The sequence below is a fragment of the Heterocephalus glaber genome, unplaced genomic scaffold, assembly GCF_053883595.1.
Source record: "Heterocephalus glaber isolate CG9 unplaced genomic scaffold, H.glaber_assembly_v1.0 deba00001571, whole genome shotgun sequence".
NCBI lineage: Eukaryota > Metazoa > Chordata > Mammalia > Rodentia > Bathyergidae > Heterocephalus > Heterocephalus glaber.
The window spans coordinates 7,666,070-7,692,628 of record NW_028258356.1 but is presented as its reverse complement, the minus strand read 5'-3'; the positions used below and the strand labels follow the sequence as shown (position 1 = coordinate 7,692,628).

The 26,559-nt window shown below is 34.1% G+C and overlaps 1 protein-coding gene, 1 non-coding gene and 1 pseudogene across 10 annotated transcripts in view; 1 reads left to right on the top strand and 2 right to left on the bottom strand.

Annotated features, from left to right (window-relative positions):
* Osbpl8 (oxysterol binding protein like 8) overlaps positions 1-26,559 on the top strand; it is a 186,343-nt gene that overhangs the window by 89,206 nt on the left and 70,578 nt on the right. For 3 of the 9 annotated variants that reach the window (XM_004845006.4, XM_087192460.1, XM_021258505.2), the window contains 2 exons: positions 3,507-3,543; positions 11,863-12,003. In XM_004845006.4, coding sequence (XP_004845063.1) covers positions 3,507-3,543; positions 11,863-12,003 — 178 coding nt within the window. The remainder of the gene's footprint in view (positions 1-3,506; positions 3,544-11,862; positions 12,004-26,559) is intronic. The other 6 variants (XM_087192461.1, XM_004845007.4, XM_087192459.1 and 3 more) reach the window with 3 other exon arrangements.
* On the bottom strand, positions 9,077-9,697 carry LOC106009410 (E3 ubiquitin-protein ligase RNF115 pseudogene; annotated as a pseudogene).
* Positions 24,642-24,743, bottom strand: LOC147823671 (small nucleolar RNA U13). Its single transcript, XR_015443488.1, has one exon. It is a non-coding gene; the product is annotated as a small nucleolar RNA U13 (small nucleolar RNA).

The following is a 26,559-nucleotide window of genomic DNA, read 5'->3' as shown; positions in this document are numbered from 1 at the left end:
TCCTCCTCATTACATTCCAGCCTTACTGGCCTTCTGCTCCTCCCTGAAGCCTCCAGACTTGCTCTCTTCCCAGTGGTCTATGGCTTTTCTCTGTCTGAAGTTCCCTTCTCCCTTCCTCCTTCCCCCTTTCCCCCTTTCCCTCCTCCTCCTCCTCCTCCTCCTCCTCGAAATTTCCCCTTGAATATCTAATAGACATTCAAACTTACCCTGTCAAATAGTTATCCTCCTCCTTTCTTTTTCCTCCTCTTCCTCCTCCTTTTACCTCTCCCTCTTCTCATCCTTCTCCCTCTGCCTCCCACCACCTCCCACCCCTCTTCTTGGCAGGTTTCTTCATTTAATCCAGTCAGCTGTACTAGGGCTTTCTTAGGCCTAACATTTTATATGTCCCACTTTCTGCTTACTTTATTCTTCTCAGTTAATATGCTATATATTATTAATTTTTATTTATTCTCACTCATCTTCATAACCAAAACATAAGTACTACAAGGACAGGATTTTTGTCGATTCTGTTTACTGTTATATCTTTTCATGCCTAAAATGATATGTGTCTATAGTAGTTATCAGTAAATATTTATTGGGTGGACATGTGGTTTGTGTAACATGGAGACATGTTTGAAGGTACTGTATAATGGTGAGAATAAGTATAATTAGAGGTTTTAGGAACATATTCAGAAGTTGCTGTGTATGTTAGGGATTAATTTCTGAGAGTAAACAGGAAAGAAATACACCAATACAGAAGTTGACTTAGTGCTTTTAATCAACAAAATTTAAGAATGTAGCAGAACTGTCTAATGAAAATAAGCCTACTAATCTTTTATTCCAAATAGAAGATCAACTCTAAAACCTTCATATATGACTTACTTTTTGAAATTAAATATATATTCATATATATGAATTACAGAATTATATATATTTCATATATGTGCATAATTAGAACCACTGCTTTCTTTTGGGAAGTTACTGGTAAGTCTAGTGAAACCAATAATTCATGATGTAAATACAGGAAGATTATTTAAGATGTTTTTGAAGCATTTGTAAATTACACAGGTGTCTCTGTCAGCTTTCTTCTTTTAGTTTTCTAATATTATATTAATTATTTACTGATGAATAAAATGATTCCAAAATTAAGTGGTATAAAACTGCAAGCAGTTATTATCTCAGATTCTGTGGGTCAGGAATTTGAAAGCAGCCTAGCTAGCTGACTCTGACTCAAAGTTGATCAGGTGGTTGCAATCAGGATACTGGATTGGGGAGGAGGTGCTCTTGTGATCTATACTAAAGCTTGGTTGTGTGGATGGGTGACAGAGGTGGAGATCTTCCAAGCTCACTTAATGACTGTTGCCACATCTCAGTTCCTGCGTAGCAGCCCCCTTCATGGATGCTTCATGAAGTGACACCTGGCTTTCCCCAGTGTGCTTTATCTGTGAGAGCAGTCAAGACTGCAAACTTAGAAGTCATAGTCATTTTAGTATCTAATCTCAGAAGAGATGTCCCATCACTTCTGCCATATTCTTTTAAGTGATTTAGTAAGTCCAGTGTACACTCAAAGAGAAAGAATTATGCCAGGAAATGAGAATCCCTGGGGGACATTTTGCCTGCCACAAATACTTTATTCTCTTCCTGAAAGTTTATCAGTTGTAATAGCACAGCCATCAGTTATAAGGACCTGAGCACAATTAGTTCATTGACAACAAAGCTGTATTCTTTCAACTTATGTATGAAACTAAAATCAGTTCATAGAAGAATAAGTTTATCCATACTGCAGAAAAATAGATTGAATGAATGCCTAAAGGCTGTAGAACATAATATTAAGCACTATGAAATAACCATCTCAGGGTAACAGGTCCAAAGAGATGACAGAGGCCCACACCAAACAACTGCTACCTTGTTTTGTCACAGCCAATTAAGTTTCCCTCATTCTTTTTAAATAAAACTGAGAAACGAGGGCAGTGGTTCCGGCACCTGCCTCGCCAAGGCAAGGTCCCAAGTTCGATCCCTGGTACTGGAAAAAAAAAAAAAAAACCCAAACAAAACAGAAACAATATAATATGTATACATAATGAATAGAATTTTTTTTTTTTTGGTACCGGGGATCGAACTCAGGTCCTTGCGCTTGCGAGGCAGGCGACGGAACCACTGGGCTAAATCCCCGGCCTGTGAATGGAAATTTATTGACTTTATTGCTACTTTAGTTTTTCTTTTTTCTTTCTTTCTTTCTTTTTCTTTCTCTTTCTTTCTTTCTCTCTTTCTTTGACACTAGGGATTAAACCCAGGTCTTCACACTAAGCTACATTCCTAGCCCCCCCCCTTTGGTACTGAGGATCGAACTCAGGACCTTGAACTTGTGAGGCAGGCACCAAAACCACTGAGCTAAATCCCTGGCCCCCTTTTTCATTTTTTTAAATTTTGAAATAGGGTCTTACTAAATCACTAAATTGTTTCGACTGGGTTCAAACTTGGAATGCTCCTGCCGCAGCCTTCTAGAGTACTGGAATTATAGGCATGTGCCACCATGCCCAGTTAGTTTTGGTGTTATTTTGCTTCCTATCTGTAGTGGAGGTAAGATATTCCTACCAACGCAGACCAAAACATTTATCCATAGGCAACATGTAGAATAATGTATGTTAAAACAGTTACTAGACAAAAGATCAGTCTTTTCCTGTTTCTTTTAGTTGATTGTAATTCTTCTGACTTTATAAAAGCCTAGTAGCTCCAGATGATATGCTTGATATTAACTTAGTGGGTCTTAAAAATGTTTTGTCTAATGTAATAAAATTTTCTTTCTAATGAATATTTCTTGTTGAGTTATTTTTGTCATTTGAGAAAAAATTGTTCTGCTTTGTTGATATCTTTATAGAAGCTCTTTGGCTAATGCTTGGCATATGATATGCACTCAGTAAATATTCCTTTCTTTTTTGCAGAAGAAACTGACTACATCTCTATATAATGTTAAGTGCTTTCATGGCATGCAGAACTAATATTTAATAGTACATGAGTGTTATGTGTTTTTAAACCACCTTAAATTTACAAAATGAATAGCTTTGGCTTGCTCTCACATTTCTAAATAATTTTTACCAATCCTGATCCATATAGTGTCTTTATTTTTGTACTGGGGATCAAACTGAGGACCTTGTGCTTGCAAGCCAGGCATGGTACCACTGAGCTAAATCTCTGGCCCCTGTAGTGTCTTGAATTATAATTGAAAATAACTTTTGACTTGAGTAATTTCAAAACAGAATACTTGGATGATTCCATTTTTCTCTTCCTACTTTCATTTTTGAAATTTAAAACAAATATTTGATAATTCCTAAGCCAATTTATTTTGGTGTGCAAAAGGAAATTTCTAATAAACTGATTATGAAGATTGTTGTGCATGTGCTTTCTACTTATAAATTAATGCTATTTTCCTTGTCCTTTTGTTTCACTGCTGCTTCCATCCTGGTGCATTTTGCTTCTTCCTGGTTTGGACTGTATTTGTTTGCTGCTCAATTACTCTGCATTAAAAGCTTCTTGGTGATAGCAAAGATATCCTTGGGCCAGCAAGTAAGTAGCTAAAGTTTAAATGTCTTGTTTGAGGCTATGAAAACATTTTGATGTGTACTTACAAAATTCAAATGATGTATCAATTTTGATTTATTAAATCATCTGCTTTTCTTTTTGGCACTGTACTACAAAGTAGAGAATAGAAATGGTAGCCAAGTGTGGTGGTGCACACCTGTAATCCCAGCAGTCAGGAGTCTGAGGCAGGTTCAAGGCCAGCCTGGGCTACCTAGTGAGTTAAAGGCCAGCCTGATCTGCATAGGGAGACCCTGTCTTAAAACAAAACAAAACAAAAAATAGAAATGGTCAGTGCCCAGTGCCCATCAGTTCTCATTGTCAATCAGAGACTGATAGTTGGTGTTACAGTATTTACATCTTAATTTGCTGGCAATGCACTATTTACTTGTCTAATCGATAATTTAGGACCTCTTTTTCACAGTGTTCCTTTCTTCAGTTATTACAAAACATAAAGCAGACTACTTTGAAGCTGAAAATGGTACAAGAAGTTCACTGCCATATGAAAATGGGACATTGTTTAATTCTGTCAGAATTTTTATGTAAGATAGTTTTTGTGATTTTTTTGTGCCTTTAATGAAACATGTTTTACTTTAGGGATTAAGGTCCTTTTAGAATTATATCCAATTTACCTCAACAAATTTCACTGAGAGGTTCTTGGGGGATGGGGACAGATACACAATGGATATTGTGTGGTACAGACACACAAAGCATGCTGCCTGCCCTTAAGGATTTTTATAGTGTAGCTGGAGAGTGGCAGGGATTACTTTTGTACTAAACATTGTTAGAATTACTGAGGCTAAAGGAACATTATAGAGGAACTAATAACAATACTGTTAATATTACTTAATTTTATTGAAGAACAAGGAAATTATATTGATTTTGGAAATATTAGTATTTCTAAATAGTTATCTAACTATTCCAAACTATTTCACTGCTCTCGGGCTCATTTTCTTCATTGGACAAAGGAAGGAGCTGAGCAAAATAATAGCAAAAGTTTCTTCTTTTAGCTATAAAAGTCTTTGGTCTAGATCAGTTTCTGTTTGTGGTTAGAGTATATACATTATTTTATGAATTACATTAAATTCTTATTTTAATTCTTGATTGCAACAGTTTACAACATTTAAAATATATTCCTTATTGATAGCCAGCATTTTTAGGACAACTACAAATTTTAAGTGTAGAGAAGAAAGCACAAATCTCACAGGGAGTCTTAGGATTTACATACAGACTATTTAGGACTTTAAAATCTTACTTAAGGGCTGAGGATGTAGCTCAGTGGCACCGTGCCTGGCTCGCAAGAGCGAGGTCCTGGGTTCAATCCCCGAAACAACAACAACAAAATCTTAATTTTATTTTAGCTTTCATTCAGATTAAGGGCAAACATCAGACTTTGAAGATTGTAAAATTCTTCAAATTGTATTTATTTATTATTTTATTATATTTAGATGGGGGTTTCACTGCCCAGACCGGCCCAGAACTTCTTATCATCTGGCTTTAGCCTCCTGAATAGCTGGCATTACTGGCACAGCAAATTTTTATACTAATAAGTTGAGTAAATTCATAAAGTAAAGAATGTTAGTTAAGGATTCATATTCATCTTGAAGTCACAGTGGTGTGTTAATTATAATACCTTTGGTTATTCCAGCATGATTTCTCCTAAATATGAGTAATGAGAATAGCAAAGTATGTTATTTTACCTTCACTGGAAAGAGAAGCAGCAGAGGGCACTGTAATGCTAACTTTAGTAAGTGAGTCAGTTGCGTCAAAAACTACAGGGCAGTGATTAGTGATTCATTTCCCAAAATATTTTCAGCTAGTTAGCAAGTACTTTCCAGTTATGTGCCAGTAAACACAGACAAAGCTCCTACTCTTCTTAAACTTCTATTCAGATAATCTACTATTGTATAAATACCTCAGGACATTGTAGTGATTTTTATATTTTGCAGAACCCTTTTTTGTTTGTGTAGTTTTTAGTACTTATGACTGGGGTGAGAGAAAACAAATAGGTGAATTTTCTGTTTTTCTTGTAAAGAAGTGCACTCTGGACATTGTTATTTCTATGTACTCTGTCACTTCAGGGTTGTCAAAAATCAGAGTCCTAACTAACTTTATGATGGATTAGAAAGAGGTGAATACAACTAAATTTGCACTTTTAGAATGATTTATTTTATTATAGCGAAGTTATTCAAGATATGGATACATACGTCCTGCTGATAGAGTCCTAAAGCATACTTTAATCCACTAGTGCTTTTTCTAATACTTAAATTAGCCGTAAATGTACTGTTTGATACATACAAAAGAATATATGCATCCTATGTAAATGATAAAGCATAACTAAATAGTAAACATATATTAAGCTGATATATAACTCAAAATAAAAACTAGAATCTTACAAATACCTCACACCTTTCTGCTTCTATTTCCTTCTGTCCCTTGCCTGTCCCCAGAGGAAATGACTAGGTTGTATTTTTTTATTTACCAGGTTTTTTTGAGATAGGGTCTGGGCTATGTAGTTCAGGCTGACCTTGAACTCACTATGTAGCCCAGGCTGGCCTTAAACTGGTGATCCTTCTGCCTCAGCCTCCCACGTGCTGGGATTATAGGCATGCGCCACCATGCCCAGCTTTCTTTGCTCTTGGAAAAGCAGGCTTTGTTGTTATTTTAAAATTATGTATTGCTGGGGCCGGGGATTTAGCTCAGTGGTTCCAGCATCTGCCGCGCAAGCACAAGGACCCGAGTTCGATCCCTGGTACCAAAAAAAAAACACAACAAAAAAATTATATATTGCTGTTTTGCTTGGTTTTAATTTTATAACAGTGGCATATTGTATTTAACCTTGCTTTTTATAGTGGATGATGTATTTCTAATATTGAACCATGTTGATCAGTATAGAAATAAGTCATTCCATTTCAGTACTAAGTACTGTTTCATCATATACATATGCCAGAATTTATTAATCCATTTTATTTTTCAACTGATGAGTATTTAAGTTGTTTTGGCTTTTGCTTTGTGAATGGTGTTGCTATTCATTTTTGCTCTTATCCCTTGGTATATAAAAATAATAGTTTTTCAAGGTATAAATATAAAAGTGGAGTTGTTGGACCTATAGAGTATGCTGAATGAAATTCCCCTTTATATAAAATAGCTCAAAATTGTTTTCCCAAGTGCTTACGTCCATGTATACGGCACCAACAGTGCCTATGGTATCTTGATGATCCCATCCTCATCAGTATTTGTTGTTATCAGACTTACTAATTTTTTTCAGTCTTGTTAAGTATAAGATATTTGTCATTTTGATTTAGTTTATATTTCCTTGATTATTAAGGACAAGGAATATTTTTATATACTTATTGACCTTTTGCGTTTCTGTGAAATAATGTTTGATTTTTCCCCTATATTTCTATTATGTTGTTGATCTTTTTCTAATTGATTTATAGGAATTATTTATTTTTTCAAACATTCTCCCTGCTAACCCTTTGTTAATTACCTGTGTTACAAATATATTTTCCTGTCTAGTACCTTTATTGTCAGTTTCATTATGGAATCATTTGGTTAAAAGAATTATAATTTTAGAGCCGGAGATTTAGCTCAGTGGCACCACACCTGCCTCATAACCACAAGGTCCTGAGTTTGATCCCCAGTACCAAAAATAAATAAATAAAAGAATTATAATTTTAATATACAATTTATTATTTCTTTGGGTTTTGGTTAGTGCTTTGTTATATCTTTTTTAAAGAATCATCATTCCCTCACCCAAGTTTATGAAGATTCTCTTGTACAAATTTTTAAGTTTTGTTTTTTATACTTGTTTCTTTAATTTTCATAGAACTGTTTTTTTTGTATGAGATATAAGGTGGAAATCTATTTTTCCATGGATGACCAGTTGTCCTAGTATCATTTATTGAGTAGTCTTTTTTTTCTACCTCTGTTGCATATGTGGGTGACATATGTGGGTCTATTTCTGAGAGCTCTCTGGTATGTTCTTTAGGTCAATTTGTTTTTTCTGCACCAGTATTATGCATTTTAAGTTCCTTTTTTTTTTTTTTTTTTAGAAATCAAATGAATTTTGGATTTTGTAACTGAAGAAGCTACTATATGCTTTATGATGATAAAGTTTCATAAAAATATAAAGCTAATTGATTTTTTTCAATAAAATTGTATTGATCACCTACAGGAAACAATACCTGTAGTATGCCAGGAAGTATAGCAGAGGCTAAAAATTTATGGGGAAATGAGATAGACAAAACTTGCTCTCGTGAAATTTAGTGTAGTAGAGGAATGCAGAGAATAAACAGATGGTATAATTTCAGATAATGACGAGTTACAATGAAAATCACCTAGCTGAAGATAATAGATTGTAATTGTGGAGTGATGGACACTAACCATACCAAAAATTGATTAACTGTGCTATATATATATATTTTTTTAACATTCTTCATTTATTCAACTTTAAACATTCAAAAGAGCATATGTGTGGGACAGTGTTAGGCTGAAAAAGTAAGGCCTACCTCTTCCAGGCCTACTTGTTCTTGGCATGATCATATTAATTGGTCTGACTCCAAGTATAAGCAGAACAAAGCAGATCAGAAGTTTCAGAGCTGAAAAATGGGCTTTAAAAATTGAAACAATGTAAAATTTCAATTCCTAATGAGTAATGAATTACCAAAACCAGTGAACAGTGGAAGTGGTAATGAAGTAATCCTAGTTTTATAAGGGAAATTATTTTAAGGTTGCTAGAACAAAGGATAGTGAACAATGAGTTGGGCATCATTTAAAAAAATCTCAGAACCAGAGATTTCAAATATCTGACTGTGTCTTCTTTTTCCCCCCCCGAGACAGGGTCTCACAATGTAGCCCAGGCTGGCCTTGAACTCATGGCGATCCTCCTGCTTCAGCCTCCCAAGTGCTGGGATTACAGGCATGCACCACCACACTCAGCCTTTCTGTGTCTTAACAAAACATTCATTACCAAAAAGGAACCAGTATTAGATTTCTCCCAACGTAAGATTCTCAAGACATGCCTTGTTGGTTTCTGGAGAAAGTGCATACCAAAGCGTATAATAACAGGCCACCTGTTCCTTCCTACTATGATTTTTTTTAATTTACTCTATGAGACTGAGACTAAACTAAATCTTCAATCTCAGAATCCTAAATTAATCAGAACTTACTTAATTGCTTATGTGGATAGAAGTAGATGCTTTTGCACAGTTAAGACAAAAGGACTTTATATCATCAGGATTTTAGGGATCTGGTTCCTCTGCATTTACTGCAATTTAAATACACTAATGATGAGACAGAGGTTGGAGAAGGAGGTAGAAACATCCATCTCAGGGCAACATGACATACAGCAGGACCCTAGCAAGACTTCAAGGAACTCATTTTATTCAGACAGGGGAAGACCCACATACTGTACTTAAATTTCACACTTACAAAATTACCACTCTGAATTCAGGAATAAGAGGAATCTGGGTGTAGATAAAATTCCTTTTATAGATACTAACTTCAGATTTAGAGAAGAAAAACACTCATTGCATTAATATTATGGGTTGGGGTTTCTTATATGATTCCTAAATCCATCTATTTTTTTGTTTTGATACAATTTACATCTATGGTAAGAAGACTATTTCTGACAGCCCTGGTTCAGGGGTGGTCTTTAGTTTCAGAAAGTCCATCGGTCATGTAGCTGGCTATCGTTGCTAAATCTGTTGCTTGCAGAAGCCCCAGAGCTCTGAGTTTGCTGAGTAGAGTCCTCACCATTTAAGCTCTTCCTACATACAGGACATGTGTCATGCAGTTCTAACCATGGCACAATACAACTGCTGTGAAAGAAGTGATTGCAGGATAACTGCCGGACTTCCTCTTCAACTGTATAATCATCTTTACATACTAGACATTCTAAACCCGTATCAACTTGTTCTTGAGTTACTGTCACTGTTGGAAGAGAAGTGATCTTTTCCTTGTCAGCTAGGGGAGGCCCTGTGTTTTCCAGTTGTCCTAAAAGCTGGGTTACAATGGCATCAAGCCCTGTCTCACCCCAGGCATAGTCCCCAGGGTTGGAGTGCAGCATCTCGCTCCAAGAAAAAGGATGTGAGGATCCAGGAATTGCAGAATTTGCAAAGAATCCTGCAAAGATCTGCTATATTATTCAGAACCTCTGCAGTTAAGTCCTAGTCTCCTGCGAGCCACAGCAGTACATGGCAAATTACAGGAAAGGTAAAAAAATGAGACTGAGAAGAAGCTGAGCTTTGGGTCTGATCAGTGCTCCTCTGGGCAGCAAAAACCTAACTGTGCTATATTAAAATAAAGAACTTAATTTGTCAAAGACCACCATGAAGGAACCAAAGGGCTTTTCTAAAGAGATGACATTTGAGCCCAGAGTATTCCAGGCAGAAGGAGGAAAATTTATAAAGCCCCTGAGACTGGCAGGGATGGCAGTTTTGGGAAATACCAAGGTGATTATAGCAAGAGCAAAGTGAGTGGCAGGAGAGTAGTGGAGAAGGGGGTTGAAGGACAAACAGATGCCAGACTGTATTGACTCTTCAGGGCATGAATTTTATAAGTAAAGTGGAAACCATTGAGGATGTGGTGAGCTGGTAGAAATCTGCTGCAAAGGCCCAGTAGAAATGTAATGGTGGCTTGGTGTGGAAGAGGGGAGAAGTATTAGGATTCAGATAAATTTTGAAGATAGAGTCTAAAGATTTCACAGATAATTAGATGTGAAATATGAGGGAAAGAAAAATTAAAGATACATCTAAGGTCTGTGGGCTTAGAAAGTGGGGAGACAGGAGCAGTGATACTAGTAACTGGGATGGAGGAAAGAGAGGTCTGGAGAATAAGCAGAATCAAGAATTAAATTGTTTTCTGGGTTTTTTTCCTTTGGTACCAAGGATCGAACTCAAGACCTTGTGCTTGTGAGGCAGGCAGTGAGCTGAATTTAGCACTGAGCTAAATACCCGGCCCAAGAATTATATGCTAGATAAGTTTGAGATACCTGATAAATAGTTTTTTAAAAACCGTGATTATAAGGCAGGCCCTTAGACACGTGAGTTTTAGTTAAGGGGGGGACGTTATAGCTGGAGATGGAAATTTAGGAAATACAAGTCTATAGATTTTTTAATTTACTTGGTAAATACTTTCATATATCTTTAACTGAAAGTGCTTTATATTTTTACTTTGAAATATAAGGAGCTAAAATTTAGTTTTTCAGGCTTTAGCACCATGGAAAGTATGTTGATGTGATAAGATCTTTTTAAAAACTATGGTGAGCCAGGGATTTAGCTCAGTGGTTTCACCGCCTGCCTCACAAGCACAAGGTCCTGAGTTCGATCCCAGTACCAAAAACAAAAACAAAAATCTGTGGTGATAAAATTGTGAATGGAAAGTTCTGATTAAGTTGAAAAAAATCAGGAAAACATAAAATGGTGAACCTAGGTCAGTGTAGACTTAATATTTACCTTGTTCCTTCACTGGGTATTTGTTTTCCCCCTCTTTTCTCATTTCCATCTTTTTATGTTGCTTTCTTCTGTTGACAGCTTGGCTATAAGGGTGAGAAGCAGCCTCAGAGAGCACTCTTTAAATTGATTATGGGTGCAGCAAGCTTTTTTTTTTTTTTTTTTTGGTGCTGGGTATCAAACTCAGGTCCTTGCACTTGTGAGGCAGGCGGCAGAACCACTGAGCTAAATCCCTGGCCCATCAAGCTTTTAAAAGACACACTTTGGAAATGGTCCTGAGTGACAGCCCTGCCTCTATTATTTACTGACTTCTTAGTCTTAGGCAAGGTAATCTCTGTACCTCAAGTTTCCCCATGTCATATAGTACCTACTTTTCATGAGAATTAGACATTAGAGTACAAATTCTAGTACATGTGAAATATTATGTACTGCTAATAGTTTGTATTTTTTTCTGGTTACTCATGAGGCTGAATATCTTTTCATATGCTTTTTGTGTTTTTTCTATTAAAAATGACTTTGTCTTTTGTTGTTCTACTGGCAAATATAAAGAGCTAACAACTCAGAGAAAAGTTCACAGCAAATCGTGGGGTGCCATTCCTTCTCAGTTGGATATCTATCTTCATGTATATATAAAATGTTTGCATATTTGACTTATGCATACTTGTCATTTCTTCTTAGATTGATAATAAACCAATATGAAAGCAAAATAATCAAGTGAATTTATTAAAGTATTAAATTGTAAAATGAATATAACCACTAAGACCATTTTAATCATAATTCTATATCATATTACTGAATATTTCATATAAATTCATGACTTTAGGGCTAATAATATTTTTCTTTTTTCCTTGAGCTGTTGTAGCAAACAGTGACGAATCTCAGCTTCTTCTGACACCAGGAAAGATGAGTCAGCGCCAAGGCAAAGAAGCTTATCAAACAGCAACTAAAGATCTGCATCAGCCATCTCTCAGTCCTGCAAGTCCTCATAGCCAGGGTAAGAAGTTGCGGTTCGGTGTGTTGTGTGTGTGTGCTTGTTTGTAGAAGTGAAGATAGAATAACATTTGGGGTCTATCATAATTTTTTTCTGTTTAACCATTTTGTTTTATAGGGATTTTAGTTTTATTTGGGTTCTTCATAATAGTCTTAGAATAATAAGTACATGTTCCTTTAATTTTTCTTAAACTTTCCAATATACTTAGTTATCCCATTCTTCTGATTCAGTGATTCTATCACTTTTTGGTCTTATTGTTCCCTTATACTCTTAAAAATTATTGAAGATCCCAAAGAGCTTTTGTTTATATGAGTTGCATCTGTTGATGTGCACTGTATTATAAATTAAAACTAAGAAAACTTTAATGTTTATTATTAATTCATTTAAAATAAAAATTACATGTTAATATGAATAACATTTTGTTTTCTGTTGCCTCACACTTATCATTTCTTTGTGTTCAGAACATTCAGAATCCTCTCCACTCACTATCTGAAGATAAACAATTAACTGTTGCCAACCATAGTTATCATATTGTGCTATAGAACCTTAAAGTTTATTCCTCCTCTTGATTTGCACACCTCTAACTGTTCACCATCCTCTCTTCCTTCTCCTTCGCAGATACTGGTAACCACTTTTATTCGATTTCTATGAGATCAATTTTTTTAGTTTCCATGTATAAATGAGACAGGCAATATTCATCTTTCTGTACCTGACTTTCTTCACTTAACATGTTTTGTAGTTTCATTAATGTTGCTGCAAATGACAGAATTTTATTATATTTATGAGTTTTTTTGTTTTGGTTTTTTTTTGGTATCGGGGATCGAACTCAGGTCCTTGCGCTTGCTCAGCAGGTGGCGAAACCACTGAGCTAAATCCCCGGCCCTTATATTTATGTTTTAATAATACTCTGTCACATGTATACACATCATATTTTCTTTAGCCATTCTTCCATTTATGAGCACAGAAGATGATTCCATATCTTGGCTGTTATACATAGTGCTACATTAAACATGATAATGCAAATATCACTTCAAATACTGATTTCATTTCCTTTGGATGTATATCCAGTGAAGTTCCTGGGTCATGAATAGCATTTTTATTAAGAATTACTATCCCCTCTACTTTTTGAAAGTCTTTCCAAATCTCTTTAATGTTTAGCTTAATAAGAAATAGCTGTATGCAATATTGGCTTCTGTAATCAGTCTGTTGTTATGTGATGATTTGATTGAAGTATGAGAAAATCTGCCCTCACAATATATGTAGCTTTTATATATAATTTTAGATAGAATATTCTTCTTTGACAGTACACCAAAACTTTACAAGCAGTAGTTTTTAAAATATTTCTTACAACATGGAATCTGAAACTATATCAGTACACCTTTAATACTCCGTTAGTTAAAATCCACTGATCTGTCTTGCATTTCGAATGGCTCTTTGCTTATGCATTATTATTGTCATGTCATTTGGAAAATATTTATTCACGGAATTATGCAGATTTTCCAGGTGATGACACATTTAAGAATATACTACAAAGAAGTGCTTTATCCATGCTTCTCATTTTATCACACAGAATATTAAAACTATATATATGAAATGTTCAGGATTAATAATTTTACAGCTTCTTTGAGGACAGTTATAAATGCAACACATTCTTTTTTTTTTTTTTTTTTTGGTACCGGGGATCGAACTCTGGTCCTTGGTCCTTGCACTTGCGAGGCAGGTGCCGGAACCACTGAACTAAATCCCTGGCCCCACAACACATTCTTTTATTCTCGGTACATGTCACGAAGAACTCAATGGCTACTCTATAGTTTGGTGCTTCTGCCTTGATTTGTGCTAAGTTGCCAGCAGTTTTACTCAACATTGGTTTGGTACCATCAGTGAAAATGTCAACACAATAAAAAAGTATAATAAGACCAATGTTGACCTTATAGACCCTCAAAACATCTTGGGGACTCCCACAGGGTTCATGGATCATATATTCTAATTCATAGTTGATCAGTTTATATAGTAGATTCTGCTACTCAGCTAAAGTTTATTTAATCAGTTGTTCTAAACTCTGCTGTGCTACCACTGTAACTGCCATGGAAGAACTTTTGATTTTAAAACTGAGAACTCAAATTTAGTGTTTTAAAGCTAATATGTGCAGTCTTCCCTCCTGATATGTGTTTTTACTTTCTGTGGTTTCACTTACCTGCTACCAACTACGGTTTGAAATATTAAATAGAAAATTCCAGAAAGAAACAACTCATAAGTTTTTAAGTACACTTCTTTCAGAGTAGTACAGTGAAATTTCACAGCATCCTGTTCTGTCCCACTGTGAAGGTGAAACATCCTTTCATCCATTGTATCCATTCTGAATTACAGTACCTAACCCATGATAATTAGAAAGAAACTACATTCACATAATTTTATTATAGTATTTTTCATACTTACTGTTAGTAGTTATTGTTAATCTTTTACTGTGCATAATTTATAAATTAAACTTTATTTTATCCATATATGGGGAAAAATATAGTATACATATGGTTCATTACTATTTGTGGCTTCAGACACCCACTGGCCTTGAGTATATACCCTGTGGTTGAGGGAGGGCTGTTGTACTTGATTATCATGTATTTTTAAAAATTGGGCCGGGGATTTAGCTCAGTGGTTCCGCCACCTGCCTTGCAAGTGCAAGGACCCGAGTTTGATCTCCAGTACCAAAAAAAAAAAAAATTAAATTTAGTCTTAACTATCATATACTGGCCATGTAATTTTCAAGTTTTGATATTGTAATTTTATGAATTGGCCTTTGAGTTTATGCTTTTATGACTTCTTTTTAAATGAGTACTGACTGGTAAATACAGGTTGATCATCCCTAATCCAAATATCTGAAATGCAAACTGCTCCACAATTTGAAATTTTTTGAATGCTAAAAATGCCACAAATGGAAAATATTTCATACCTGACCACATGTGTGGGTCACAGTCTAAATACAAACAATATAATTATAAAATTGCCATCAAAATATGTGTATAAGATATAGGTGAAACATAGAAAATTTTATGTTTAAAATTGGATTCCATCCCCAAGGTATCTCATATATATATGTAAATATCCCAAAATTCAAAACAACCTGAAGTCCAAAGCACTTCTGGTTTCAAGCATTTCACAGGAAGGATATTTAGCTTGTGTAGTAAGTTACTTTATTTCAAAGAAAAGATTTCTTTTAGTTACGTGATACTGTAAATGAAAATATTTTTATATAGCATGTGGAAACTATAAAAAGTATGAAAAGATGAAAAGAATTACTCTGTTAATACTTATTTCTTGATTTTTGTATATATTTTTGGACAGTTGGGATTTCTGTTGCCTAGATGTTCTTTTGAAGGCCTAAAAGTGGATATATGGTATACATCCTGGTATAAATAAGCTCATTAAGATGAAATCCTAAAAGGAGGCAGTTGGCCTGGTTTTTCTCCATACTATCCATCAGAATTATGACTATGATATTGTTTGTCTCTCTGATGTATTTGTGTATTTGAATATTTAGAGGAATGCTTTAACTTGAGACTTAATGAAGAAACAAAAAAGTAGTCAATAATTAAAACCACTCTCACTTATGTCTATCATGAACATTTTTCAGGCAAACAAGGAAGTTGAGAGAACAGAGTAGTGAGCACTAAATACTGTATGTGATCCATTGTGTATCTAGGAAATTATTATTAGTAGTAGTAGTATTGTTGTTGATTTTTTTTTTGTACTGGGTATCGAACTTGGGTCGTTGCACTTGTGAGGCAGGTGGTGGAACCACTGAGCTAAATCCCCAGCCCTCTAAGAAATTATTAACTTGTGTTTGTTTTACTTTTTGGTGTACCCCAAAATACTTAGTACATCTTTCTAAAATGAGCACTTTTTTTATGTAATCATAAATATTTATTACATGAAACCAATTTTAATTATGTAATCTAATGCCTAGTCCATATTTTCATTTCCCTAATTGTCCCCAAACCTTTTTGTAATAGGCTTATTGAAACCAAATAAAGTTCACATATCATATATGGTTGTTATGTAATTAGATCTTTAATCCTGGAGAATCTGCCTGTTTAGTTTTGTTTCTCTTTGTACCTTTGAGTTTTTTGAGACTACGCCAGTGTCCTAGAGAGATCAAGTTTTTTTAATTTGATTGCTTCCTTGCAGTATCATTTACTTGTTCACCTATCTTATATATTCTCTGTAAACTGAAAATTAAATGGAAAAGTTTGATTATATTCAGGGTGACCTTTTTGGTCATGAATACTTTGATCTTTTTTTCTTTTGTCTAAAATTCTCTTTTTTATTTTTTCTCTTTATTTATATTTTGAGTTTCTCATATAAGAGAAACCATGTAATATTTAAGCTTGTATTTCTAATTTACTTCACTTAACATTATAATCTCAAGGTGCATCTTTTTTCCTGCAAATGACATATGTTTGTCTTTCTTAATGGCAGAGTAATTCTCTATTGTGTTTAAGTGCTACATTTTCTTTATCCATTCATCTGTTGATAGACATACAGGATGCATCTAATATTTACCTATTATAAATTATGCATATATCCACTGTAATATGATGTATTTAACTCTTTTAGGAAGACACCTGGAAGGGGAACATCTGGGTCAAATGGAATTTTTACTTTTAATTTTTTCAGAAATCTCCATATTGATTTCCATAGTTGTGGACTAGTTATGTTCCCACCAACAATGTAGAAAGGTTCCTTTTCCCCCACAATCTCACCAGCACTTGTTATCATTTGATTTCTTGTGGATAGCCATTCTTTTTGGAGTGAGATGGAATCTCAGTGTTGTTTTGATTTGCATTTGCTAGGGATGTTGAACATTTTTTCATGTATTTATTGGCTATTTATAATGATTACTTTGTAGGAGATGTGTAGTACTTCATGCTACAGCACACATGAGAATTCACTCTTATCTGATTGTCCCATTGTATTCAGATTGTGAAACTGATTGGAAGGATCAAGTGGTAATAGCCTGATCCTCTGCATTGAAAGTTACATCTTTTCTACTCGTACAACTGGAAAGTAGAATAGAGAAGATATATTTGGTACCCTGCAGATACCCTGTTCCCCATCACATTTTACCTAAAGGTGTCTATATACATCTTTTTACCTAAGATGATCAATAACTAAAGCAGTCACAGTATTATGTTAAACTATTATACTTTTCTACTCCTGTCACTTTATGTATTTATTAATAAAAAACTTTCTGTAAAGAAATCTTCATCATCTTAGGGAAATTTAATAAATGTTGAAATATAATTGCTACAGGAGATGCAGGATAAATGAGCATTTGGTTTTTGCTAGCTAGCAATTTTTGAATTAAAGAGACAATTATATAAAGTCTATTTCCATTAATGATTTGTTTTTGCCTCTTAGGTTTTTTACTCTCATGAAAAATTATGTAATATAAATCCATTATGTTTTAGTCATTAATAAAATAAAGATAATAGTATTTAGTATATGGGAGTTTTATAAGGTTTAAAATGAGTTGATACATAAGAAAAAATTTTTAAAAGAGCCTGGTACATAATAACCATTCATAATACATGTTGTAATAATTACAACAATTGGGCTGGGGATATAGCTCAGTAGCACCACACCTGCTTGGCCAGTGCAAGGTCCTGAGTTTGATCCCCAGTACAGGAGGAAAAAAATTACAGTTGTCATTATTATTATGTTAAATTAAAAAATGACTATGTGGGTTGGGTAGACAATTTCAGCATATGCTGTTCTCTAGCATTTTCTAGAGGTTCATTTAGGACTTCTCTTGGTATGGATGGCCCCTGTATGACACTAATTTTTGGATTTAAAGCAGCTACAGTGTTGTTTGCATCTTGATTTGAACCTGAATATTCCTGGGTAAGGTGTGAATAACTTAAAATTTGTAGAGTGAGTTACATATTAGATGTACTTCTTTTGTAAAGTCAACTTACTGGCTTTTTGTAAAGCAAAATATCTCTCTGACTTATTTACTGAAATTCCATGTTGTATTTTTCAAGTGTTAGAGGTTTGTTTGAAAAAACATATACCTATTAACTCTTGGTTATTGTGAAGATAAACTACAAGAAGAGATACAAAGAACAAAAAGTCTAGAAAACCTCTTTGATATATCTACCATATCTTAAGTACTCATGACTAGTATTTCAACTTCTGATTGGAAAGAATTAGAGTTCCCAATAATGTACCGATAGTAATAATGGGCTAATATTTAAACTTCCTTATGTCTCTTAAGTTCTTTACATGCACTAAGTCTTGGAATTCTAATAAAAATTTTATGGTGTATAAATCATTATTCTTCCTGTTTTAAAATTGTGTAGCTGATGAGGATAATTTCCTTGCCCGAGTTTACACAGTTAGTAGGTTATAGAGCTGGAATTTGAAATTAGATCTAACTGGAGCTTGCTTTTTTAAAAAAATTTTTTAAGCTTCAGATAATTTAGACATGATATTTTTTGAAGCTCAAGTTTTCCAAACTTTAATTCTAATTCATGTCTTTTGACATAAACCCGTTATATGCCCAATGATTTGTTTAGCAATTTTTTTTTCATATCTTTTGGGTAGTACCTAGGTGGGCATGCTTGGTCATCTAGTAGGTGTGTATTTTACTTCCTAGGAAAGGAACAAACTGTTTAACCATTTTCACATTCCTGTCAGTGGTATGTGAACATTCCAATGACTCTGTGGCCTTGATCATTTTTTATTTTGGCCCTTCTGGTGGGTGTGTACTAGTATCTTAACCAATGATATTGAGCGTTTTTTCATATGTTTACAGGTCACTTTGTATTTTCTTTTGTGAAATGTGAGTGCATACTTTTGCCAGTTTAAAAATTGGCTTTTTGTATTTTATTATATATTATCATCTTTTGATAGCCAAGTGTTGTGTTTTCTTCCTGTCTTAGCATGCCTTTTCATTGCCTCAATAATTTGTTTCACAGAGTAAATGTGTTTAATTTTAATGAGATCCAATTTATCTTTTTTTCCTACTCAAGCTTCCCCTATATCAGAGAAGTCTTTACCCTAAAGTTGGAAAGAATATTTTCTGTGATTTCTTCTAAAAGTGTCAAGACTCTGATTTCTCTCTTTATTTTCATTCTTACGATCACTGTCCTAGATCAAGTCGTCATTATTTTATACCTGCACTGTACTTCAGCCTCCCAACTGCTATTAAGATCTTGCTCTACAATATGTTGGTTTATCTTTTTTAACAAAACAACGAAAGAAAATTATTTTTATGTATTAAGTTGAGATTATGATAGATTAGTGGTTCTTTATGATGGGATGGATGAATGTATCCAGAAAACACATGGATCCTGTGACAGATCTCTAAGGAAATAATATGAATAATGAGAAATAGGAAATTATAATTGAAAATACTACTTTATTATCCATGCTTATAACTGAAAAACTAACTAGATGCCTACATTTACATCACTGCCATTCTCAAACAGGCAATTGTATGCTATTGCCTATAGCAGTGTCCCTGGAGTCTGCTGTGTCTGAGAGTCACCAGGGAGCTTTACCTAGCTGCATATTCTCTCTACCTTTCACATCTCTAGGGTAATGCTTAGTAGCAGGTGTGTTTATAAAACTTTCCAAGTGTACCCAAGGTAGCATCATTTGGACCAACAAATAGAAACCAGTGACTGAAAGCATAAATTCTAGCTGCCATAATCTGGTAGTCAAGGCTCTTAGTATGTCTGACTTAACTCTTCCAATTTCATAGCGTGTTTCCTTTCATGAACCCAGCTAGATTGCCTTCTTCGCTGTTACCCAGACAGACTGTACTTTTATTTTTCTTCGTCTCCCTCATACATCCTTCCAGATAATGCTTATCCAGACACTTCTCATTCCTGAAGATGTGGCTTACATTTTTTCTCCTTGATAAGACTTTCTTAGGTGATATTTTATCCCAGTTTTCATAAGTCCAATATCACTGCTTTTGGGATTTCATAATGCACTGTTTTAGGACTGTGGTCTCCCCAGTAAGAAGGTTTGTGAAGAGAGCTAAGTAGCTTAAATTATAAATCAGTGATTGTTTATTTATGAATTTCATTCATTCTCATTTACTGGCTATGTCTCCTTTGTGCATATTGACTCATACCAGCTTAGTGTAGGTCATTATTTAATAACAATTAAGTTTTATGCAGTACACTTTATTCATTATATATTCATATTATAATGATGAATCACATTATTTCAAAAATTATATTTCCATATTTTTTCTTGTTAAATGGTTAAGTATCAGTTTTTACTCCATAATGATTTGAATTTAAGTACTACTACAACCTCAAACATGGGATTTGTTTTATGCTGACTTGCTTGAACTTAATGTAGTTCCACTGTTTATCAAGAAAGACAAACATGTAATTAGGCTAGCCCCCTTTCCCTTCTACATTTAAACAAGGGAAACGAAAGAGGGGCCTAGAGATAAAATTAAAGCTCATTGCATGGGGAGATATTCTGTTTCCTCTTGGCCATGTTTAAAATTGTTACAAAGCTTCATAATATACTAGAATGTGTGGCTACCGTACTGTTCTTGGTTGTAAAAAGCTATTTTGTATGCTTTTATCTTTAAGAAAGCATCTTTAGGCCATAGTGCTTTGTGATAGAATATAAATGTTGCTTTGCTAAAGTTTAAAGCAGTCCATTTCAAACCAGTTCTTAAATATTTAAAATTTTGAAACTTTTAGAAAAAGTTTTGCCCACTTAATCAGTTTTAATCAAAATTGATTTAGACCATGCCAGTATTATCTTTCTCTTATTCTGTAGTAAAATTCTCCTAAATCAGAAAAATCCCTTCACTTGTAGTGCCCTGGCAGTGTTAAAAATGACATGAATCTATATCCACAACTTAATAGAAAATTTCAAAATAAAGAGATTTTCTCAGAAACAGAGTTTACTATTTTGAAGATGTTGTATCAGATTCCCCAGGGTGACAGTGTTAGATGTTGTTGCTATAATCTCAGATGACTAACACAGAGTACCTTCATTCAAGTGGTTCACAGATAAAAGACCTAGAAATCACTTTCTTCCATGAATCGAAGCAGTTCCTCCTCTCTTGGTAAGACATTTTTAGATCAATTCTGAATATACATGGGACCACATACATGACAAATTTGTTCTTAGATTTATCTGTTATATTTCATAAACATTGTTTACTTGGAAGAAGAGTTGCATTTTTTTCCCTGCATTTTTTTCCTCACTGTCTTTAATCCTCACCCCCCCTCCAAAATGCTATGCTTTGGTCTAGAGTCATATATTACTTTTGTTTGAAATAATCTTAAAAATTAGAAGTTAGGATAATATTTTCCTGAATTTTTGTTTTGTTTTGTTTTTGGTACCAGGGATCGAACTCGGGTCCTTGCACTTGCATAGCAGGCACCGAAACCACTGAGCTAAATCCTTGGCCCTTTCCTGAATTTTTGAGTCCTTAAAAGGCATTAGATCTCTAAAGTTATTTCTTAAGATATGGTTGTTTTCTATTTTGAAATTTTTTGTTTTTGGATAGCTACTTCATAGAGTTATAAAAGTACCTACTAATAAAGAATATATGATTCTTGGCAATTTAAGAAAGTAAGAATAACATACTTCTAAAATCTATTGTAAGTATAATAGAATCTGTATTTATTTTTATGCTCCTTTAGGGGGAACCGAAATAACTTTGGAAACATTTTGGGAAGTACGAATGAATAATCTGGTTTTGTTTTAAGCATGAATTACAAAGATGAGGAAGTTTGTCTTTTTTTTTTTGGTACCGGGGATCAAACTCAGGTCCTTTCGCTTGTGCAGCAGGCGGCGAAACCACTGAGCTAAATCCCCGGCCCAGTTTGTCTTATTCATGTCATGCCTTATTATTTATTTAACAAAGCAGAAAATATGAACATTAAGAACACTAAAGGATATGTTTTAGCTAAAGGATATGTTTTAGCCTGAAAAACATCTTTTTAACATTTTTTAAATTTAGTGCTAACAGATTACATTACTGCATTTGTTTCTCAGCTGTTTTTTGGTTGGGATTTAGCCTCCTTTGTTTTGAAAGTCTAAGAGATTGAGATCTCTTGAGCAGATTTCCTAGAAAAAAGAATCTTATCTGTAGAGTTGTCTGCTACAATTTTGCTTTTATGAGCAATATGGAAATAGGCTTTTTGTATTGTTAATAAATATATAACAAAGTGTTAATGTCATATAATTTACCCAGCAATATTTGCATAGTTGCCATGAGAATATAGAATAACTTTATAAAAAATTTTCTGTTTCTATTTTAACTTTGAACATATAAATTTTATTTCACAATGAAAAGGTGAAATTTTAGTGAAAACATCTCTTTCCAGATGAAGGAATGATGTTCAAAATGGACATGTATCCCCTGGGGAGTACAGGCTTTTCTAAGGGTCTCTTCTGTCAGCTGGCATTTAATGGGTATACTTGGTACATAATTTTATACTGAAAGCAAGAATAAGCCAAAGTTGATATTCTCAGCCCCTAAAGTTTAGGGAAAAGTATGGAAAAATTATAATGAACCTTAAGATATGTAAATAAATTTCAATTTCAGATAATGGCCAAGTAGATATACAAAGAAAATCTTCCTGGCAGCAACATCAAAATGCTGGAAAAAATGCTTTAAAAGTTTATGAAAAGAAAATATATTTGTATACAATGGAGTACTACTCTGCCATAAAGAAGGATAAATGAATCGATTGTAGGAAAATGGATGTACCTTAAGATTATGATATTAAGTGAAAGAAATCAGGCAAACAAGCTTCCATTACATGGTTTCTCTTAAATGAGAAACCCAAAATATTAATAAAGAGCAAAGTAAAAGATAATAGGAAAATAGGGAGACATCTTTTGCAAAGGGAAAGGAAACCAAGAGATGGAAGGTGAGGGAAGGAAAGGGAAGGGAAGGGGAAGAGATGAAAAAAAGAATTAAGGTATGTTATGTATATGAACCAACTACAGCCTTGTCTGACTGGTATCTGCTAATTCATGAAGATCTAAAGCTTGGGTGTTAACAAGAGAAAGGAGTAAAAGGGTGTGGCCCATTTATGATAGAAATTTGTATTGCACATTTCTCCTCATGAAATTACAAGCCTGAAGGGTAGCGGTTTCATGTAATTACTTGGAAAACATGCTGCAGAAAAAAGCTGTGGTATATTCACACGTCTTGCACCTGATTCTGGGTAGACTGCCTGGAGGCAAGAGCGGGGCAGTCTTCCTTGAGAAATCCTAAACACAAGCACATGGGCTTGGAGCCGAAATTCGTACTGTGTCTGTGGCAGAAATCATACCTACTTTAGTTTAAAATGCCTGGAAGAATTAATACAAATCATCTTTAGAGGAGAACATTTTAAACCTAGGCCTCATTACATATTGAGCTCATAGTTAAAAATCAATAAATACTTAAAACAACCAGGAAACACCACATACACCTGTTAGAATGATTAAAATCCAGAACACTGGTAAAACCGAATGCTGTCAAAAATTGAGAAAAATTAGTAACACATAAAGTAACCATGAGGTAACACCATGAGAGACTACAGATAAACTAGATACTATCTAGATGTATAAAGTCTGTACCAACTGTAATGATCAGTTACAGAAAGTTATTAGATGAGTGAAAGGGACATTAAAAGGGATAGTGCCAAAAAGTTCAGAATTAATGAAAGACAACAACTCTTTGGTTCAGAAGTCCCACAATTCCCCAGTAGGAAATCTAAAAAATAAGGCTAAATGCTCACATTTGACAAGGACCGCTAAGAAGTAATTAAGCATTTAATTTAGTTAGCAAAAGAAAGAATAAACTCAACAAACAAAAGGAAGAAAATAACTAATACAAGACAGTAAATTAATTAAATAGAAAATAAAAGCAAATGAGAGCTGTTAGGAAGAATAACATTGGTTGTTTAAAAAGGCTAATAAAATTGTCAGACCTTTGGGAAGCTGAAAGGGGAGAAAAAGACATTAGTTATCAAAAAGGGGACTGAAAGTATAGACATTTAAAAAATAATAGAAACTAACAAATTTGAAAAATTGGATGAAAGTATTCCTTCCCAACCTGACTCAGTAATATTTAAACTAATTAGTAATATATACTACTTTTCAAAGACAATGAGGTCCAGATAACTTAATAAATTTTATCAAACATTTAAGTAAAATAATTCCAATTGCATATTAATGCTTTATTTTTTTCCAAAAATGCACTCACCCTGATATACATAAATTCTGTCATCTCTATCAGTGAATTGGATATTGATGATACTTTACAATGTCTGTTGGCCATTGTTATTTTAAAAACTTTCCATATTTTGTGATGTCTATGAAGTCAAGAATGTATAATAACATTTTAGAACTGATGAAGCAGAACATTCCCCAGACAAGGCTTTTCATATGAAAAACACACAAGAACATTACAACATAAAAACACTATATGACATTAGTGCTCATGAACCTAATGACCGTCTAACCAATTATTGCTAAATGGAATCCAATAAAATAAATATAACCACACTGGAGTTACACCAGGAATATGATAAAACACTGATGCTAGAAAAGCTATGATTTTCATTTTAGAAAATCTGTGATTTTCACTTTACACTTTTTTTTCTCAGACAGTTAATGTGCTGATGTTGAAACAGGGTTTGAGGGAGGCACATCTCATGCATATGGCATGAACACCCAATCATCATGCTCATGAACTGAAGGATCTGTACTTTAATAATTAAAATCTATGTCATCATCCTACTAATAATAAAGAACGCATATTTGAAAAATGTTAACACCTATTCATAATAAAAACTTCTAGCTTGTAATCCCAGCTATTCTAGAGTTTTAGGCAGAATTGCAACTTTGAGGTCAGCCTAGGCAGCTTAGCAAAACCCTGTCTCAAAATAAAAATAAACGGGCCGGGGATTTAGCTCAGTGGTTCCGCCACCTGCCTGGCAAGCACAAGGACCAGAGTTCGATCCCCAGTACCAAAATAAATAAATAAATAAATAAAAATAAAGGCTGGATATGTAGCTCAGTGGTAAAGTGCCCCTGGGTTTAATCCCTAGGACTGCCAAAGGTGGGGGTGGGGAGCTTAATTAACATTGAGCGGTTAGAATCAGAATCAAGAAAAAGGTGTGTAGTATTTGCATTTCTTTTCAACATTGTACTTGAAACTTAGTAAGTTTAAAAAAAATAAAAGTAAAGGGAAAAACATTTTTGCAGCCAATATAATTGTCTGCATAGACCCCCCCCACACTGATAAAAATTATTAGAAGTTGCTATATACATATGTTCATTGTTGGTGATGGTGGGTTTTTTTGTTTGCTTGGATTTTTTTGTTTGCTTGGATTTTTTTGTTTTGTCTTGTTTTGCGGTACTGGGAAATAAATCGAGGGCCTGTGCATGTTAGACAAGCACTCTACCACTGAGCTACATTCCCAACCTACTCCATATATGTTAACTGCAGATCTGTGTACCAATAATATATGGTGAGAAAATGCAATTCAAGAACTACTACTTTAAAGTAATAAAAAATAAAGTACATAGCAATCATTCTAACATGAGATGTAAAATATTTTTATGTAGGAAAGTATAACACTATGATTATATATTCTAAATAAATGAAGAGATGTGTGAATGATAAGAAAATTCATTGTTGCTAGGATGTCACTTCTCAAATTGCTTTTATAGATTCAGTGCATTTTGAATTCATATGTCAGTCAACAGGATATTTTTCAAGGTATACTCACTAAGGTCGTCATCCTTAACTGTCCAGGGAAAACAGAGCAAAAAAGAATCAAGACATTCCTGAAGAAGCAGAACCAGGCAAGAATTGGAGTGGAGACTTCCTTTACTAAGTATTTAATACTTATTGTAATACTCTAGTAAATAAGACAGCAAATACTGATGATGACGTAGCAAAGAAACCAACAAAACAGAATAGAAACTTAGAAACAGCCAGGTATAAAAGGAAACTCAACATGAGACATATTATTCATAAGAAAATTTGTTATCCCTATGAAAAAATAAAAATAGGTCCTTCCTACCATATACAAAGTCAATTCCAAATGGATTAAATATGAAAGCTAAAACTGTAAACCTTAAAAATGTAAAAAAATATGTTTATAACATTGGAGAAAGATTTCTTTAAGAAGAAAAAGAAGATAGATTCTACCTCATTGAAATTAAGAACATCTGTTTATCCAAAGATACCACAAAAAGAATGAAGATATTAGTTACAGAACATGTAACTGACAAGAGATTTATATCCTGATAAAGTAAAGCATTTCAGTGGATTAACTGAAGAAACCAAAATCCACTAGAAAGATGTCCAGAAGACATGAAATAGATGTTTCACAAGAGAGATAACATGAATGATCGTAAAGTTGAGAAGGTGTCAGGCATCATTAAGAATTGTGAAAGGTAGTATACAATATAATGACATTCATCATTGGAAATTTGCACCTTTACATAGTCTCTCTTGGTTCTTATTTTTCACCCTTGCCCAGCCCTCCCTTCAACCCCTCCAGTCCT